Below are 13,809 nucleotides of genomic sequence, written 5' to 3' on the forward strand. Positions count from 1 at the left end.
TCAAACTATTAAAATAATTGTTTTGTGCACAAGGAGATATTAAAACTCGTTAAACGTTAATCACTGCAAACCCAAACATAAATCGGTAAAGTTTTGTGTTTTTTTTTTATAATTCAGGTTTAAGATGTAGAAAGTTTTACATGTACACTAGGATTGGGCAAGTCAATAGAATTATGTATTTAAGTGCCTGATGTGTAGGTTGTGGAATTCTGTAGTAATTATTAATCACAGGACATTTATACATGTAAGTAATGCTTCACTTTACTGGACATGAATCATCAAGACGTAGGTCATATTAACACATTATTGATAATGCTGTGGAAGGCTATATCATGAGCCTTCCGTTTCAGATCTTATAGAAAGATCATTTGAGTTATGGAATGTCATGTGTAATGTAGAGAGGTCAATACACAGTCCATCAACGTTTGACAGGTTAGTCTCGGTAGACAATTATTCTGAAGTATTCCAACCCAAAAACATATGTAGATAATAGTGGGTGAAGAAGTTTTAATGCTTTGATCAAATCTAAGTAGAGATGTTTGGGAATCAATTATTTATCAAAGCGAGACAGATTTACTGCTTAATGTTTGATTATCAATCAAAAAAGGCAGTCCTTGATGACGTTTGTATTATGAAAGGATGTGACATATAGAGTTTTTGGCTATGTACAGACAAAGATTATTTGATCGTCAAAACCAGATTTTGTTGTCATGGTTTTAAAAATACAATAAATATTGGATATTTGATGTTAGCATTCCAGGCCTACATGTTGTAAAGAAATCAAAATCATTTGAAAGTGGTCATTAATTTGGATTTTTGGAAACAAATTTCATGGAACCTGATAAATTTTACAGCATCTTAAAACCTTTAGAACAGTTTGCCATCTGAAATAATTACATTCGCATATTTGAATAATGATGAAATTTGTACTGTGCAAAAGAAATAATGATTTTTTTTTTTTAAATTTGTGTGAAAAGTTATGATTGGTTATAAGTGACCTCTTACGTAGCAGTGCTGCTCATTAGAATGTGTGTAATCTGTGTGTGTTTGTGTGTGTATCCTGTGTGTGTTTGTGTGTGTAACTTTTTAGGGGTGAGAATGCATTTAATCATGCTCACATCATTCCATATCAAAATCTAATATTGATAAAACAATCTTTAGATTGACATAGATGCAGTCGTTTATTAGATCTTGTTTAATTTTTCTCATTCCTGTCAGCTAGTGTGATTCAGCCAGTGTCCGCAAAGTGGCTAGCAGGGATGCTTTCTGCCTGTCAGTATCGCTGGTGTGAAAATCTTTCAGTAATGCCTCAATAAAGCCTTGATCAAAACTAGACCGCTCTTGATTAAGCAAAGAAATGACAAATAAATTTCCCAAGATGTCTTCATTACTACAGCCACTACATGACAAATACATTTCCCAGGATGTCTTCATTTCTACAGCCACTTCAGGGACAGTTTTTTTGCATAGACTGGCATAGTTTTACAAAACTGAGTTGGGTGGGTGGGAGCAGGATGATGAGTGTAATATGAGATAAAAGTTTGACTAAACTGGTAGAGAAGGGAACACAGAACTTTAGAATCTTCAAACACACACACACACACACACACACACACACCGCTTCAGTTGCGTCTCCTCTACTAGGTTCAAAATCTGAGCCTATACTTTCCTAAAGAAATGGGTTTTAAATTTAAACGTAGAGTACAGACTTTGATTAAACTGAAGTTAGACTAAGCATGAATTCTAGACTTGCATTCAGCTGTCAACACTGAAGTTGATACATTGTCCAGCTGTCAGAGCCAGATCTGCCGGAACAAGGTATCCATGCCTGCATATTTTTTTTGCAGATTACGGAATTTTCACTGAATCTGCACCTTTGCAGAGGACACAAGCATTGTGTGAATCTTTATTGTCATATTAAAATTTGGGCATTTTTACACTTTATGGAATTTTGTAAGTACTTGAGAAGATTTAATATAAAAAAGAATCAGAAATACAAAAATTAAACGAAAAAATTCAGATCTTGGTGGCTTGAGTTCAATTACGTGTAGATTGACATGCCAAATTAGATATAGATAATGCTAGGTTACATGAAAAATAAAATTGTTTTTGTTCTTGTACTCCTGGGAATTGCTTAACAGCGAGGGTCTGCAGATTTTAGATGGAGATATGATGTTAACTTGGGCTGAACATCTGCTGATTTATAAATTTGTGTGGTCACCCTTCACTAACATGGTGTGGTTGTAGATCTACTACACTCTTTGCTTCACCTTTGAACTCCAGTGAAGAGTTATTAGATGTGGCATTTTCATCTGCAGTACTTTCAGGAACATAATCTGAACCTTTAATTGATATTGTGGGGTATATGGTTGAGTAAATATGCTGAGAAATAGAGACGTAATGAATTATAATTATGCACAATGCAGTCTTTGTTTCTGAGCAATAGTAGCAAAGTTGGTATAGTGTCAGATTCATAATCCAGGGGTCGCAGGTTCGACACTCTACCAGGCCAGACCAGGGCTTACTCAGTGTCACTGAAAAAGAACCTTATCTCCCATTTCCTGGCAGTATATAGCCAGTAAAGTGTTGAAAGTGTCATTAAAAATGAAGAAAGCAACCAGCCAGCTGTATCTGTGGCATATACTGTAATTACATAATTTACAAGCTGTAGTAACTCATGCTGAGAGTTGTTGCTAGTGTAGCCATACGAATGCTGTTTCTACTGGAATTCTAAATATGAAATTTTATCAGAAGGAACTTTCTTATTTCCCATGCTCCAGTTTGGTGGTAAATAAATTTAGGCGATTACATTTTAGTCACACCAGATAAGTTTGATCAAACCAGAGACTTACAGAATATGTATATTTAAACATTTTAGTTTTGCTACATCATTCAGTGTACTCAGATTGTTTGGAACAAGTACTGTATGATATACGCTGGATATCTCAAGAAAAATAACCACACGGTACCAAATTTTATTTACAAAAATTAACCTTATAATTAACTAAGAAATTGGATTGCAGGGTACATTGTTTTAGGACATAATAAAGTGGCCTTAGCATCCTTATCGTTATCACTGTTTGATTTAAACTGCTTTAAATTGATATTCATGGGTTCTTGTTTCCATAAATAAAAGTAACAACTGTGGGGCTGTATATGAGGAAACACTTTTTGAGATTGGCTAGGGTTCATGCCTAGCCGATCTATTTCACACCTGTTCTATTTAGCTACTTTATTGTCTTTTGACAACTATAGTCAAATGTGCCATTGCTGGTGTACAGCATCTCCCCCTCCCCTTAGTTAAATCAGACAGGTAATTACGGTTAACTGATAAGTTTGTAATCCAAGGCATATCAAAGGGGATATCTTGGCTGATGAATCACAGTCATCAACGGAACTCAATCTCAGAACTTTAAAAATAACATCATCAGTGAAGAAAGTGATTAATTTTGACTGGTCAGGATATCTTCTTTACATCAGCCATTCCATATATATATATATATATATATATATATATATATATATATATATATATATATATATATATATATATATATATATATATATATATATAATATAAACTCATTCTGATGCAAAGCTCAATATATTTTGTTTTGATTCTTGCTGGAAGACTGGTATGTGAAAGAAAATAACAGCAATTTTGCAACATTATTCAATAGAAAATGACAGCTCCAAGACGGAAACAAAAATGTTGCAATTTGTTTATTTAGAGAGTATTTGATTTCAATGTAGATAATTTAACATTTGTTGACTAAACGTCAGATCTTTTGAAGACTGGTTATGTCTTGACACTGTCATGCATCATTTTTAAGGCAGTATCACTCTCTGCAAGACAGTACTCCATGGATGGAATTATAATGAGGTAGTACAGTGTAATGTAACTAATTCTGAGGGAATATACTTCATGATGAATTCCTAGGATAGCATTATAATAGGTGAATACTGCATGCATTTGCTAGTACATTGGAATCAAAATGTGTATGTTTGGTGGGGTTAACACACAGGGTTAATAGTGGAACTCAAAAACTTCATAAAATCTAAAATTTCATTTTGACCTTAGAAACTTAAAAAAAGCCTTAAAAAACATTGAAGGAAACCTAAATTAAAAAAAAAAGATAATTAAAAAACAAACAATGAATGGTTCTACCCTGACCCAACATAAATGCCTTTTTAGTCAGCTTTTCATTAGGTTAGCCTAGCAGTTGAGAAAGCATGCATATTTCTTAGCATTTACAGGTATTTATTTTTTATTTATATATTAATTTTCACTTTATCATTATTATAATTTTATTTATAAACAATGTCAAAGCATACTTTATACAAAATTTAATAAATGTTATGGTCTCCATGAAGATAATCTTGTAACTGATTTTTATTATGGACTGCCAAATTATTTTTTTTTGAACATTGAGAAAACCTAATAGAAACCCTTAAATTTTAAATTGAATTTCACTTTTAATGCTGAACACAATTTCCAGCACATGATAAGCTTTTCATTATGGCCAGTACATCCATTAGAGAAAAACCTAATAAAAACCCTGGGAATAACTACAAATACACAGACAGTTAATGGCATGTTTTCCCTTATATCTTCATTGTTTGAGCCCAAGACTCAAACCCACGCTGACAGAGTTGAGATGGACGTAATCGGTACAGGTGAATGCCTTATACTACTTGGCCACTCATCAAAGCATGAAACTTGTTTCTTTTGTCGTTTAAACAAGTTATGGACAGTACAAATAAATAAGCGCGTCAAAAAGCAGGTAAAGCAGCGATTGGTTGCGTTTTTTAATCCAACATAATTCTCATTTTGATTTGATAAAATTTTGTGAATTATTTCTGCCTTTCCTTAATTATTGATTGTGTAATCAGCATCGGTGCTAACGGTTGCAGAGTCTGAGACTCAAATGCTACTAAAGGCTTAACTGATCAGATATAGAAATAATGTTTACCAGGTAACAACCTGAGTACATTTTGTACTCTACTGTTTATATAGATCCAAGGATCGATCATTCAGTTTTAATTTAATTATAGGATCCATATTTGGTTCTCAGACACTGATTTTACAGATAATATTTTCATTTTTATTGCCAGGGCATCTTATTGTAAGGTTATCTTACTTGCTATTATGTCAGCTGACAGGATATTTTACAAATTCATAAAATGTATACGGGAAGAGTAGCAATAACACGATTTTCAAAATGGCTGCCATGGCATCCGTATTGGGCAACTCAGTGATAGCATTTTCACTTGTTTGGTTCCTCACATTCATATCCATTATCAATCCATACAACAGCTATTTCAGGAACCAGTCAATAATAAAAGGACAAAAGAAGATTTTAATAGAGAGAAAAAAGCTATAATCATAAAGTGTGGCTGCAAATAAAATTAGTTAAGGATAAAGGTTAGCGACGTCCATATAGTTTTATGGAGGAATAGCTTTTAGTATCACATTAAATTATGGACATAAATTGGATTAATTTCTGCTGGGCAGTAATTCAGAAATGGACATCTCTTAGTTACATTTGCATTGAAATGCTTGAGTGACCGTTTTGTTACATGTAACTGATGCCTGAATCATAACCTATGCCTGTGGTTTCATTAGGGAATTGTGATTTCCCAAACCTTTGTTTTGGTTTATGATGGTACTCAATTTTTGGCTATTTGTTTGCTTTAATGCTGTTTATGTAGCAGAATTAACAATGGCAGTTAGATAAATAGCAATGGCAGTTAGATAAATAGCTCCATGCACTCTAATGCTGGCCAATATGGCTGGCATGCTCTCACAGCATCAGTACTGTCTATACTCGCTTATAAGACGAATCCAGTTGCAAACTGATCAGGCCCAAATATGCCGTCATATAATGCGCTGGTAGATGTGGGTCTGTGCAGTTTGTTAAGAATAATCAGTAGAGAAAACAGCATAGATGCCGATCTTCATGTACATTATGATACGGCAGATCAGGATCTCTATTTTTGCAGTTGAACTTGACTTATATGCCAGTAAGTATGGTAGTTATGTTATTTGACAGTACAAATTCATTCAGCAGTAGATAAAATAGACCAAAATCTGCCTTAAACAACTTAATTATTAGCGCCATGCACACTACAGCATGTCAGCTGGTCTACTGTGCCTGCTACAGTGATTGTATATTGTACCACTATTGTATAATCAGCACATATAACTGAACATCATAGACCAATATCTGCCATCAGCAGTGTGATTATTAGCTCTGTGTTGCGAGTCAAGTAGTCTACTGTGCTACTGAACATATTTTGCACTACTTGTTCATTGCACAAGGAACACAAATCAGATAACAGCCTACGCCAGGGTCTATCCTCGACAATTTTATAAAATAACTCTTCAGCTGAGACAATGCAAGAAGCTACAACATGGTGGCAATACAGAAAGCTATCCAGTACACTAAGCTCATTACTAAAACTTGCACACTTCGTGACAAATAAATCCAATTATATCGTGACTGTAACTTGCATTCTACAGACCAGCAGTATGTGTGTGTGTGTGTGTGTGTGTGTGTGTGTGTTTTATGGAGTCAGCAGCCTCTCTCGTCCGTGGCTGACACTCTAACCGCTAGGCCACCAGAGCAGTCAAACAGATCCAAAGTTTTGTTGAAATGTGGAAAAGTATAAACAGTTCCAGAGTTCAGTTTTTGGAAAACATTATATCATGGAATAAAATACCATAATTACTTTGCTTGGTCTAAAGCATGAAATATTATCATTGACTGGAGCTTAGTACAGTGGAGTCAAATGTATAGCTTAATTCTATTGGGATTGTTGTGTTTGACCTTCCCTTGTGAGGTCTAATGGATATACATGTGACTGTTAATATCTTACATGTTCATACTCATTTTGGACTTGATTCACTAAGAAGTGGAGAGATATACATGCAGAATGAACCATAGTTACAGTCAAATAATCAGGGTCTATCCTAGAATACACAATTTAGTCAGATAATCGGGGTCTATCATAGAATACACCATTGCTGTTAAATAAACAAGGTCTATTTTAGAATACACAGTTTCAGTCAAATAATCAGGGTCTATCCTAGAATACACATTTGAAGTCAGATAATCGGGGTCTATCATAGAATACACAGTTTAAATCAAATAAACAGGATTTTTTTTAGATACACAATCGCAGTCAAATAATCAGGGTCTATTTTACAAGACACAATTGCAGTCAGATAATCAGGGTCTATTCTACAATACAGAGTTGCAGTCAAATAATCAGGGTCTATCAAATAACACACAATTGCAGAATTCATGTGAATTTCTAACATCATGCTGAAATGTCACTGAATGGGACAAAATTGTGCATCATATTTCCATTTCAGACCATTATTTTTTCATTAATTATCTCATATATTCACAACATCTCCCCCTCCCTTTCTTATACAAATGTAGGAAGTATTTTCCCTCAGAAATTTTCAAACATGGAATTAGATCCTACCTAATGAACCAGCAGTTTACAGAAACATTGCTCTGTCCAATGCAAGCACATTTTTTCGACACAGTTCCCAGTTACATATATTAAAGACACTGGCACATTTACATATATTAATGACTCTAGCAAAGTTACATATATTAAAGACTCTTGCAAAGTTTCATATATTAAAGACTCTGGGGAAGTTACGTACATTAAAGACTAGGGAAGTTATATATATATTAAAGACTCTAGTAAAGTTAGATATATTAAAGACTCTGCAGAGTTTCATATATCAAAGACTCTAGGGAAGTTATGTATATTAAAGACTAGCAAAGTTACATATGAAAGACTCTGCAAAGTTACAGTTTTTTAAAGCTACGTTAAAAATCTAAATCACACACACACACACACACACACCACTTTGCTTACTTAGATCCTTGGGGGCCCTGAGTGGCCGAGTGATCTAAAGCGCTCACCGTTACGGATCACTGCCATCTCACCGCTGTCTGCGTGGGTTTGAGTCTCGGTCTCGGCCAATTGGGGTATGTGAGAAAGCTTGCCGGTAGCTTCTCGTGGGTTGTTGGTTCTTTCCGTATTTTCACAGGTTCTTCCTCTAGCATTGATACTGGCCGCCACGTGTATCGTGTGCAGACAAATGGCGTTAAACCTTATAACAACTTAGATCCTTAATTAATTGAAATATATTCTTTTTCAAGTTTCTCATCTACATTAATATTACTTATTTCTAATAAATTTATATGTATTGGTCAAGATGGCAAATAAACATTTTTCTTCATAAACCACACTTTTATAATAGGGTGTGTCTAGAGAAAAAAATATCTTAGACGCCGCATGGTTGGGAAAAAAAAATGGTCAGCTATTTTGACCTATGGTTCAATGAAATTAACTATATTCATTCAGTCTGTGCCAACTAACTGGCAGACAAAGATGCCAAAGGCTTTTCTATTTCACCATTCAAAATTAGTTAATCTGATTACGGATATGTGCTTCTGCTGTTGTATGTTTAGCATATTACCCTTTTGTGGCAATTGTTTATTAGCACTTGTATATAAAACACCAAGCTAACCTTTAAACACCCGTTGACACCTTGCTAAACACTGGCACACTTCAGCTTGGGTAATCAATATTCAACTGGTTGATTTAGAAAGCAGAAAGAGAAACCAAGTGGAACCATGTTTTCTGTTAATTTTACATACATTCTCCTGTTAGAATCTCTCAGCCGTTAATCATTTTATATTGGATAAACTGTTAAGATCAACCTGCATGGTGAAGAGAAATTTAATATATGGCTTGTGTAAATTGCTGAAAGAATTATTTTAAATTTTATATATATTTTTTAGTTTTTTGCTCTTACTATCCGATACTTATTTTAAAAAAAATAAGCAGAGAAAGGAAAGATTTTGATCACAACAGTATTTACCACATTTCCAATGTACAAAATAGTCCCATCAGATTCAGTCTTGCAAACAATTTACCATTTCAGGTACCTTCTCTACTTTTCTTGTCTCAGCTTGTCTGAGGTCTGCTAAATATGGCTAAGTAACAATTTGTTAACAGTATTACTTGTCGAAATAAAATGCCATGACAGGTTTATATTTTTTTTAAAACTGATATGTTATATGTACATGGGTTCTCAGATTTCTAATAATAACAGACAATTTTAATCTTAAATGGTTTTTTTTCATTAATTAGTATCTTCCTGGTCTGAAAGTGTTAAAATATTATCCAAACCCGAATTATGGATTCAGAGGCTGTTATCAGGATATGTAGTTTGTATCTAATGACTGAAGAGGTCATCAGGGACTAATTTATTTTGGCAGGAGTTTATTGGCAGGCAAGCCAGAAAAAAAAATCATCTCCCTGTGGCCACTTATCACCCTAAACCAGTTAAATGTCATCCCAGTCTGAGTCCGACTTGCCTGCTTCATTGTTTCAAAACTCAACTGGATACATTGGCCTTTAATCACACGATGAAATCAGTTGCCTAATTTCAGTTAGAATTATTCAAATGATGCACCCAATCAATCAGTTTCGCAAGATTCCTGGAGAAAATGAAAAGATGAGTTTTCCTTTTCCCTTTAATGAAGTTTGAGTGGTGAATAGTAGATCATTATGATTAATTTCAGAAAAAGTGGATAAATTGAATTAGTTAAGGGCTTGAATGATATTGCCAAGGAATCAAATCCACCAATCAGGGGACTGGGCAATTGAATCAGAGCGTAGAGTGAATCTCTGCCAAAACTAAAACAATTAGCAATGGCCTGGCATGGGACACAAGTGACCAGTGCTCACTAATCAGACCCAAGCCTATTGTCCAGCTTGTCTAAATTGTCTCCAATCACTGTGGTCAGTAGAGCAGTAACTACTGAAGGAAAAGGACACTTTTTGTTAAGTTCTCAGTTAACACTTGACCAAGAAAAAGGGATAATTCTGAACAGGAGAAGCAGCATTCTATCAAGGAATTATATACATACATGGTAAGTTTGCATAGGACAGTGTCTTTTGAAATCATAGACATATGTTTTGATATAAGACCATTATAAATCATTAACAGATGTACACAGCATTTAAAAAAAGTGTTTAAATGCTTAGATTTGAAAAGTTCAGCTGTATTCAGTTGTTGATATCACAATAGTAATGACATGATGTGGACATGCTTTTCAGTTAAAATTCCTGACTTTTTAATTTCAATAACCTTTCTCATGTGCATTTTTATGTAATATGAGTGGATGTATAAATCAATGCCTGTCTTATTTCCTTTGTAAATATTTTAATATCCTGAGTATAACTCACAGACAAAATTCAGATTATATCTTTTAAACTTTTAGTACACACCTTGGACTGGTGCAACATTGATCCATGTGTGTGTGTTTTTTATTATTTTTAATGTAACTTTAACAACATTGATGTATTTTAGCATTCACAGTTCTTCATTGTCTATAGTATTTAATCTGTTTTTATCCATCTCTCCATCAGTTTTTTCCACACTAATTTCTGGAGCACGTCTCAAAAATTTTTCGGGGCACCTGCATTAAGCTTATTGCTCATATTTGATTAGTGGTTTACATGGGTTTTGCTGCTGTTCACAGTTCTTCTTTTTTTATTTGGTTAATTTTATTTCCATCCATCCATTATCCTTATTCCATTTTCAAATGAAAAGTATAAAATTCTAAACGTGTTAAGTTTTGCAAACTATTGTGATAAAAATATCAAAATTATGTATAGAGCTTCATATATTTCAGTAAGATATAAATGTAATAGCTGTTTATGACATGATAAAAAATATTAAATAGTACATAGAGTTTAAAAAGCACTCAATTGCTTTATGTCAATATTGTCTTATTTGAGTTCTTGATATCAGTTATGTCATGAAGTGGTATTACTTGTATTACATATTAGAAATAGTATGATTCTAGAGTATAGATGTAAAAAAAAAGTTGTCTGCGTTATTTGCATTACATATAAAAATAGTATGATTCTGGTATGTTAATGTAAATTACTAATCTGTTATTTGCATTGCATATTGTAATAGTATGATTCTGGTATATAAATGTAAATGACTAGTCTTATTTGCGTTATATATGGAAATATTATGATTCTGGTATATAAATGTAAATAAGTTCTCTTTTTTTGTTACATATCGAAATATGATTCTGGTATACAAATGTAAAAAAACAAGTCTATTATTTGCATTACATATAGTAATAGAATGATTTTGGTATATACATGTAAATAATGTGTTATTTGCATTACATATGGAAATAGTATGATTCTGGTATATAGGTGTAAATAACTGGTTTGTGTTATTTGTATTAGACTTAGAAATAGTATGATTCTGGTATATAGGTATAAATAAGTTTTGTGTTGTATTACATATGTAAATAGTATGCTTCGGGTATACATATGTAAATAAGTTATGTTATTTGTATTACATATAGAAATAGTACGACGGTATATTGCTGTAATTTACACCATGGGAAATACTTGTAATTCTTGTTTACCGATTAAGAATTGCCTTTTCCCACTCCCACAGACTGGTTTAGTTTTGTTTAAAATTAAAGCTGAATAGTTTTTGCAAACTGATAATTTGACTTCAAGCTTGCTTATTTCCCATGGGAACTTTCAACAATTTTTTCTTGCATTATGTTACACAAAAGAAATGACAGATAATACAGATAATATATAAATGTTATGACTGAAATGAATTAAGCATACAATCTCACGTCACATATGACTGAATTGATTGATAGAGAATTAAGCATTAAATCTCACGTCACATATGACTGCTGAAGAATGAAGTGATACAACTTTAATAGGTCGATATATGACTATATTTGATAGGTCGATATAGGACTATATTTGATAGGTCGATATAGGACTATATTTGATAGGTCGATATAGGACTATATTTGATAGGTCAGTATAGGACTATATTTTATTGGTCGATATATGACTATATTTGATAGGTCAATATAGGACTATATTGCTCTTGAAACTGTTTGTAATTATTTATACAGTATGTGTGTGAGTAATAATAGAACGTGTCATACATCATATACAGAGTCTATACTTTATCACAGTTAACGGATTACTGGTGCATGCCTCACCATCACTTTTCAAAACTTGAATCTTTTGGATGAATTTTAAAATTTATGGAAGATAAAAAGAGTCGATAGTTTTATTAGGGAGGGGACTTCTCACCCCAATAGTTGAAGAAAAAAAAATTCTCTGATGTGTAATTTAAAAAAAAATATATCCATTATATTAGTTGGGGAAAAAATGCATTATTTTCGGGGGGGGGGGGGGAGGGTTATATAAAAAAAATCCCGGTTCAAAGGAAAATGCTCCACATTATCTTTAAAAGTTTTGCTATTGCTTTAACCAACTGTATCTATTCCTTGTTCATGACTCGAGTGCTGTTGGATTTGATGCCTGAATTAAAGATTCCATGAATTGTCCTTTTTTCACTTATTTGATAAAATAAATATTCTTTTATTTCCAGTCAGTCCATTGAAGTTTACGGACCAACAGTCTGCGCAGCTTACGCAGCGTGTTTACTAACTAGAGAGTGTAACAGACGAGCATTCCGTAAACACCAGCGTTCGACAACAACCAGTGACATGGTTGAATGTATACAAGACTCGTTTGATTTCCTCTTCATGTAAATTTTACTTGTGTAAGTATTCCTGTAATTTTTTTCTTCACACCAGTCTTTTATCTGCATTAGCTAAGTGACCCACTGTTTTTCAAAAAATTGGCTCTTTTATAAAAGACTCTTCGTTTTATTTTCAGACATTGTAGCAGTGTAATTTCAGACAACCAAGATCGTTATCTGCATTAGAATAATGAACCAGCAAATTAGGTTCTATTGTGTTTGTTCTGCTAATTACTCTTAACAAACTGCACAGACCCAGATCTGATGGTGTATTATGTGACAGCAGATCAGGGTCTGTGCAGTTTGCAGTTAGATTGGTCTTATAAACGAGTATATACAGTACTTTCTTTTTGACGTTGATCATATGAAACAAAATGAGAGCTCTGTTTGGCAGGGAGTAATACAGGTGTTAAGAATCAGTAATTGAAGGGTTGTGACCGAATTTACAAAATCACCCACTACAAGCAATTTGAACTGTTTATCAGGCAGGGCAACACAAGAACCTTACAGTATATACTATCGGACAAATATGAAAATTGTCTGTTATGAAGCAAGTTGTAAAGTTAAAATTGATGTATCACACCAGTACTGTTGTCTGTGAACTGGGCTGGAGGAATTGTTTGTAAAGTTATACAATGTTTAATGGTGGCTAGCAATTCTAGACCGATAATGTAATTGATACCTTCATTTATTCAACAAATCAGATCAAATTTTACCCCAGGGTACTACAAATCTACACCTAGAAAGTTTATTGTGACTAATGATTGTTTGAGTCAACAGTTAGCCATTATCATGTCCAACTTTTTTGGCCTTTGATCTTTCTTGACCTTTGATCTTTTTTTTTAACAAGGGAGGTAATAACACTTCATAAAAGTAACATAAGAATGCAAGATATTTGTGTAAATGTGGTGAAGTTAAAGTATCAGTTTATGTGATGGGGTATTTTTTTTTTTTATTTTTTTTTTGTGTTCCATCACAAAGACCATATCTCAGCTGGAGTTTAATATATTGGAGCAACATTAGAACATTAGCTAAATTGTTGATATTCTGGACATATCTGCTACAGAATTTTGATACCTTGACTTGTGTAGCCTTGTTTAGACATTGGAGGCAATGATTTTACCATAAAGCAGGATTTATTTAAAAATGACTTGTAGATATCA

General features: G+C 33.4%; 1 protein-coding gene across 1 annotated transcript in view; it reads left to right on the plus strand.

Moving 5' to 3' along the window:
• Positions 1-13,809, plus strand: part of LOC149800323 (ATP-dependent (S)-NAD(P)H-hydrate dehydratase-like) — a 269,318-nt gene that overhangs the window by 230,993 nt on the left and 24,516 nt on the right. The window contains exon 10 of the mRNA XM_089959914.1: positions 12,494-12,667. Coding sequence (XP_089816040.1) covers positions 12,494-12,656 — 163 coding nt within the window. The 3' untranslated portion in view covers positions 12,657-12,667. The remainder of the gene's footprint in view (positions 1-12,493; positions 12,668-13,809) is intronic.

This window comes from Sinohyriopsis cumingii, chromosome 5 (genome assembly GCF_028554795.1).
Source record: "Sinohyriopsis cumingii isolate HCF-2022 chromosome 5, ASM2855479v2, whole genome shotgun sequence".
Lineage (NCBI taxonomy): Eukaryota > Metazoa > Mollusca > Bivalvia > Unionida > Unionidae > Sinohyriopsis > Sinohyriopsis cumingii.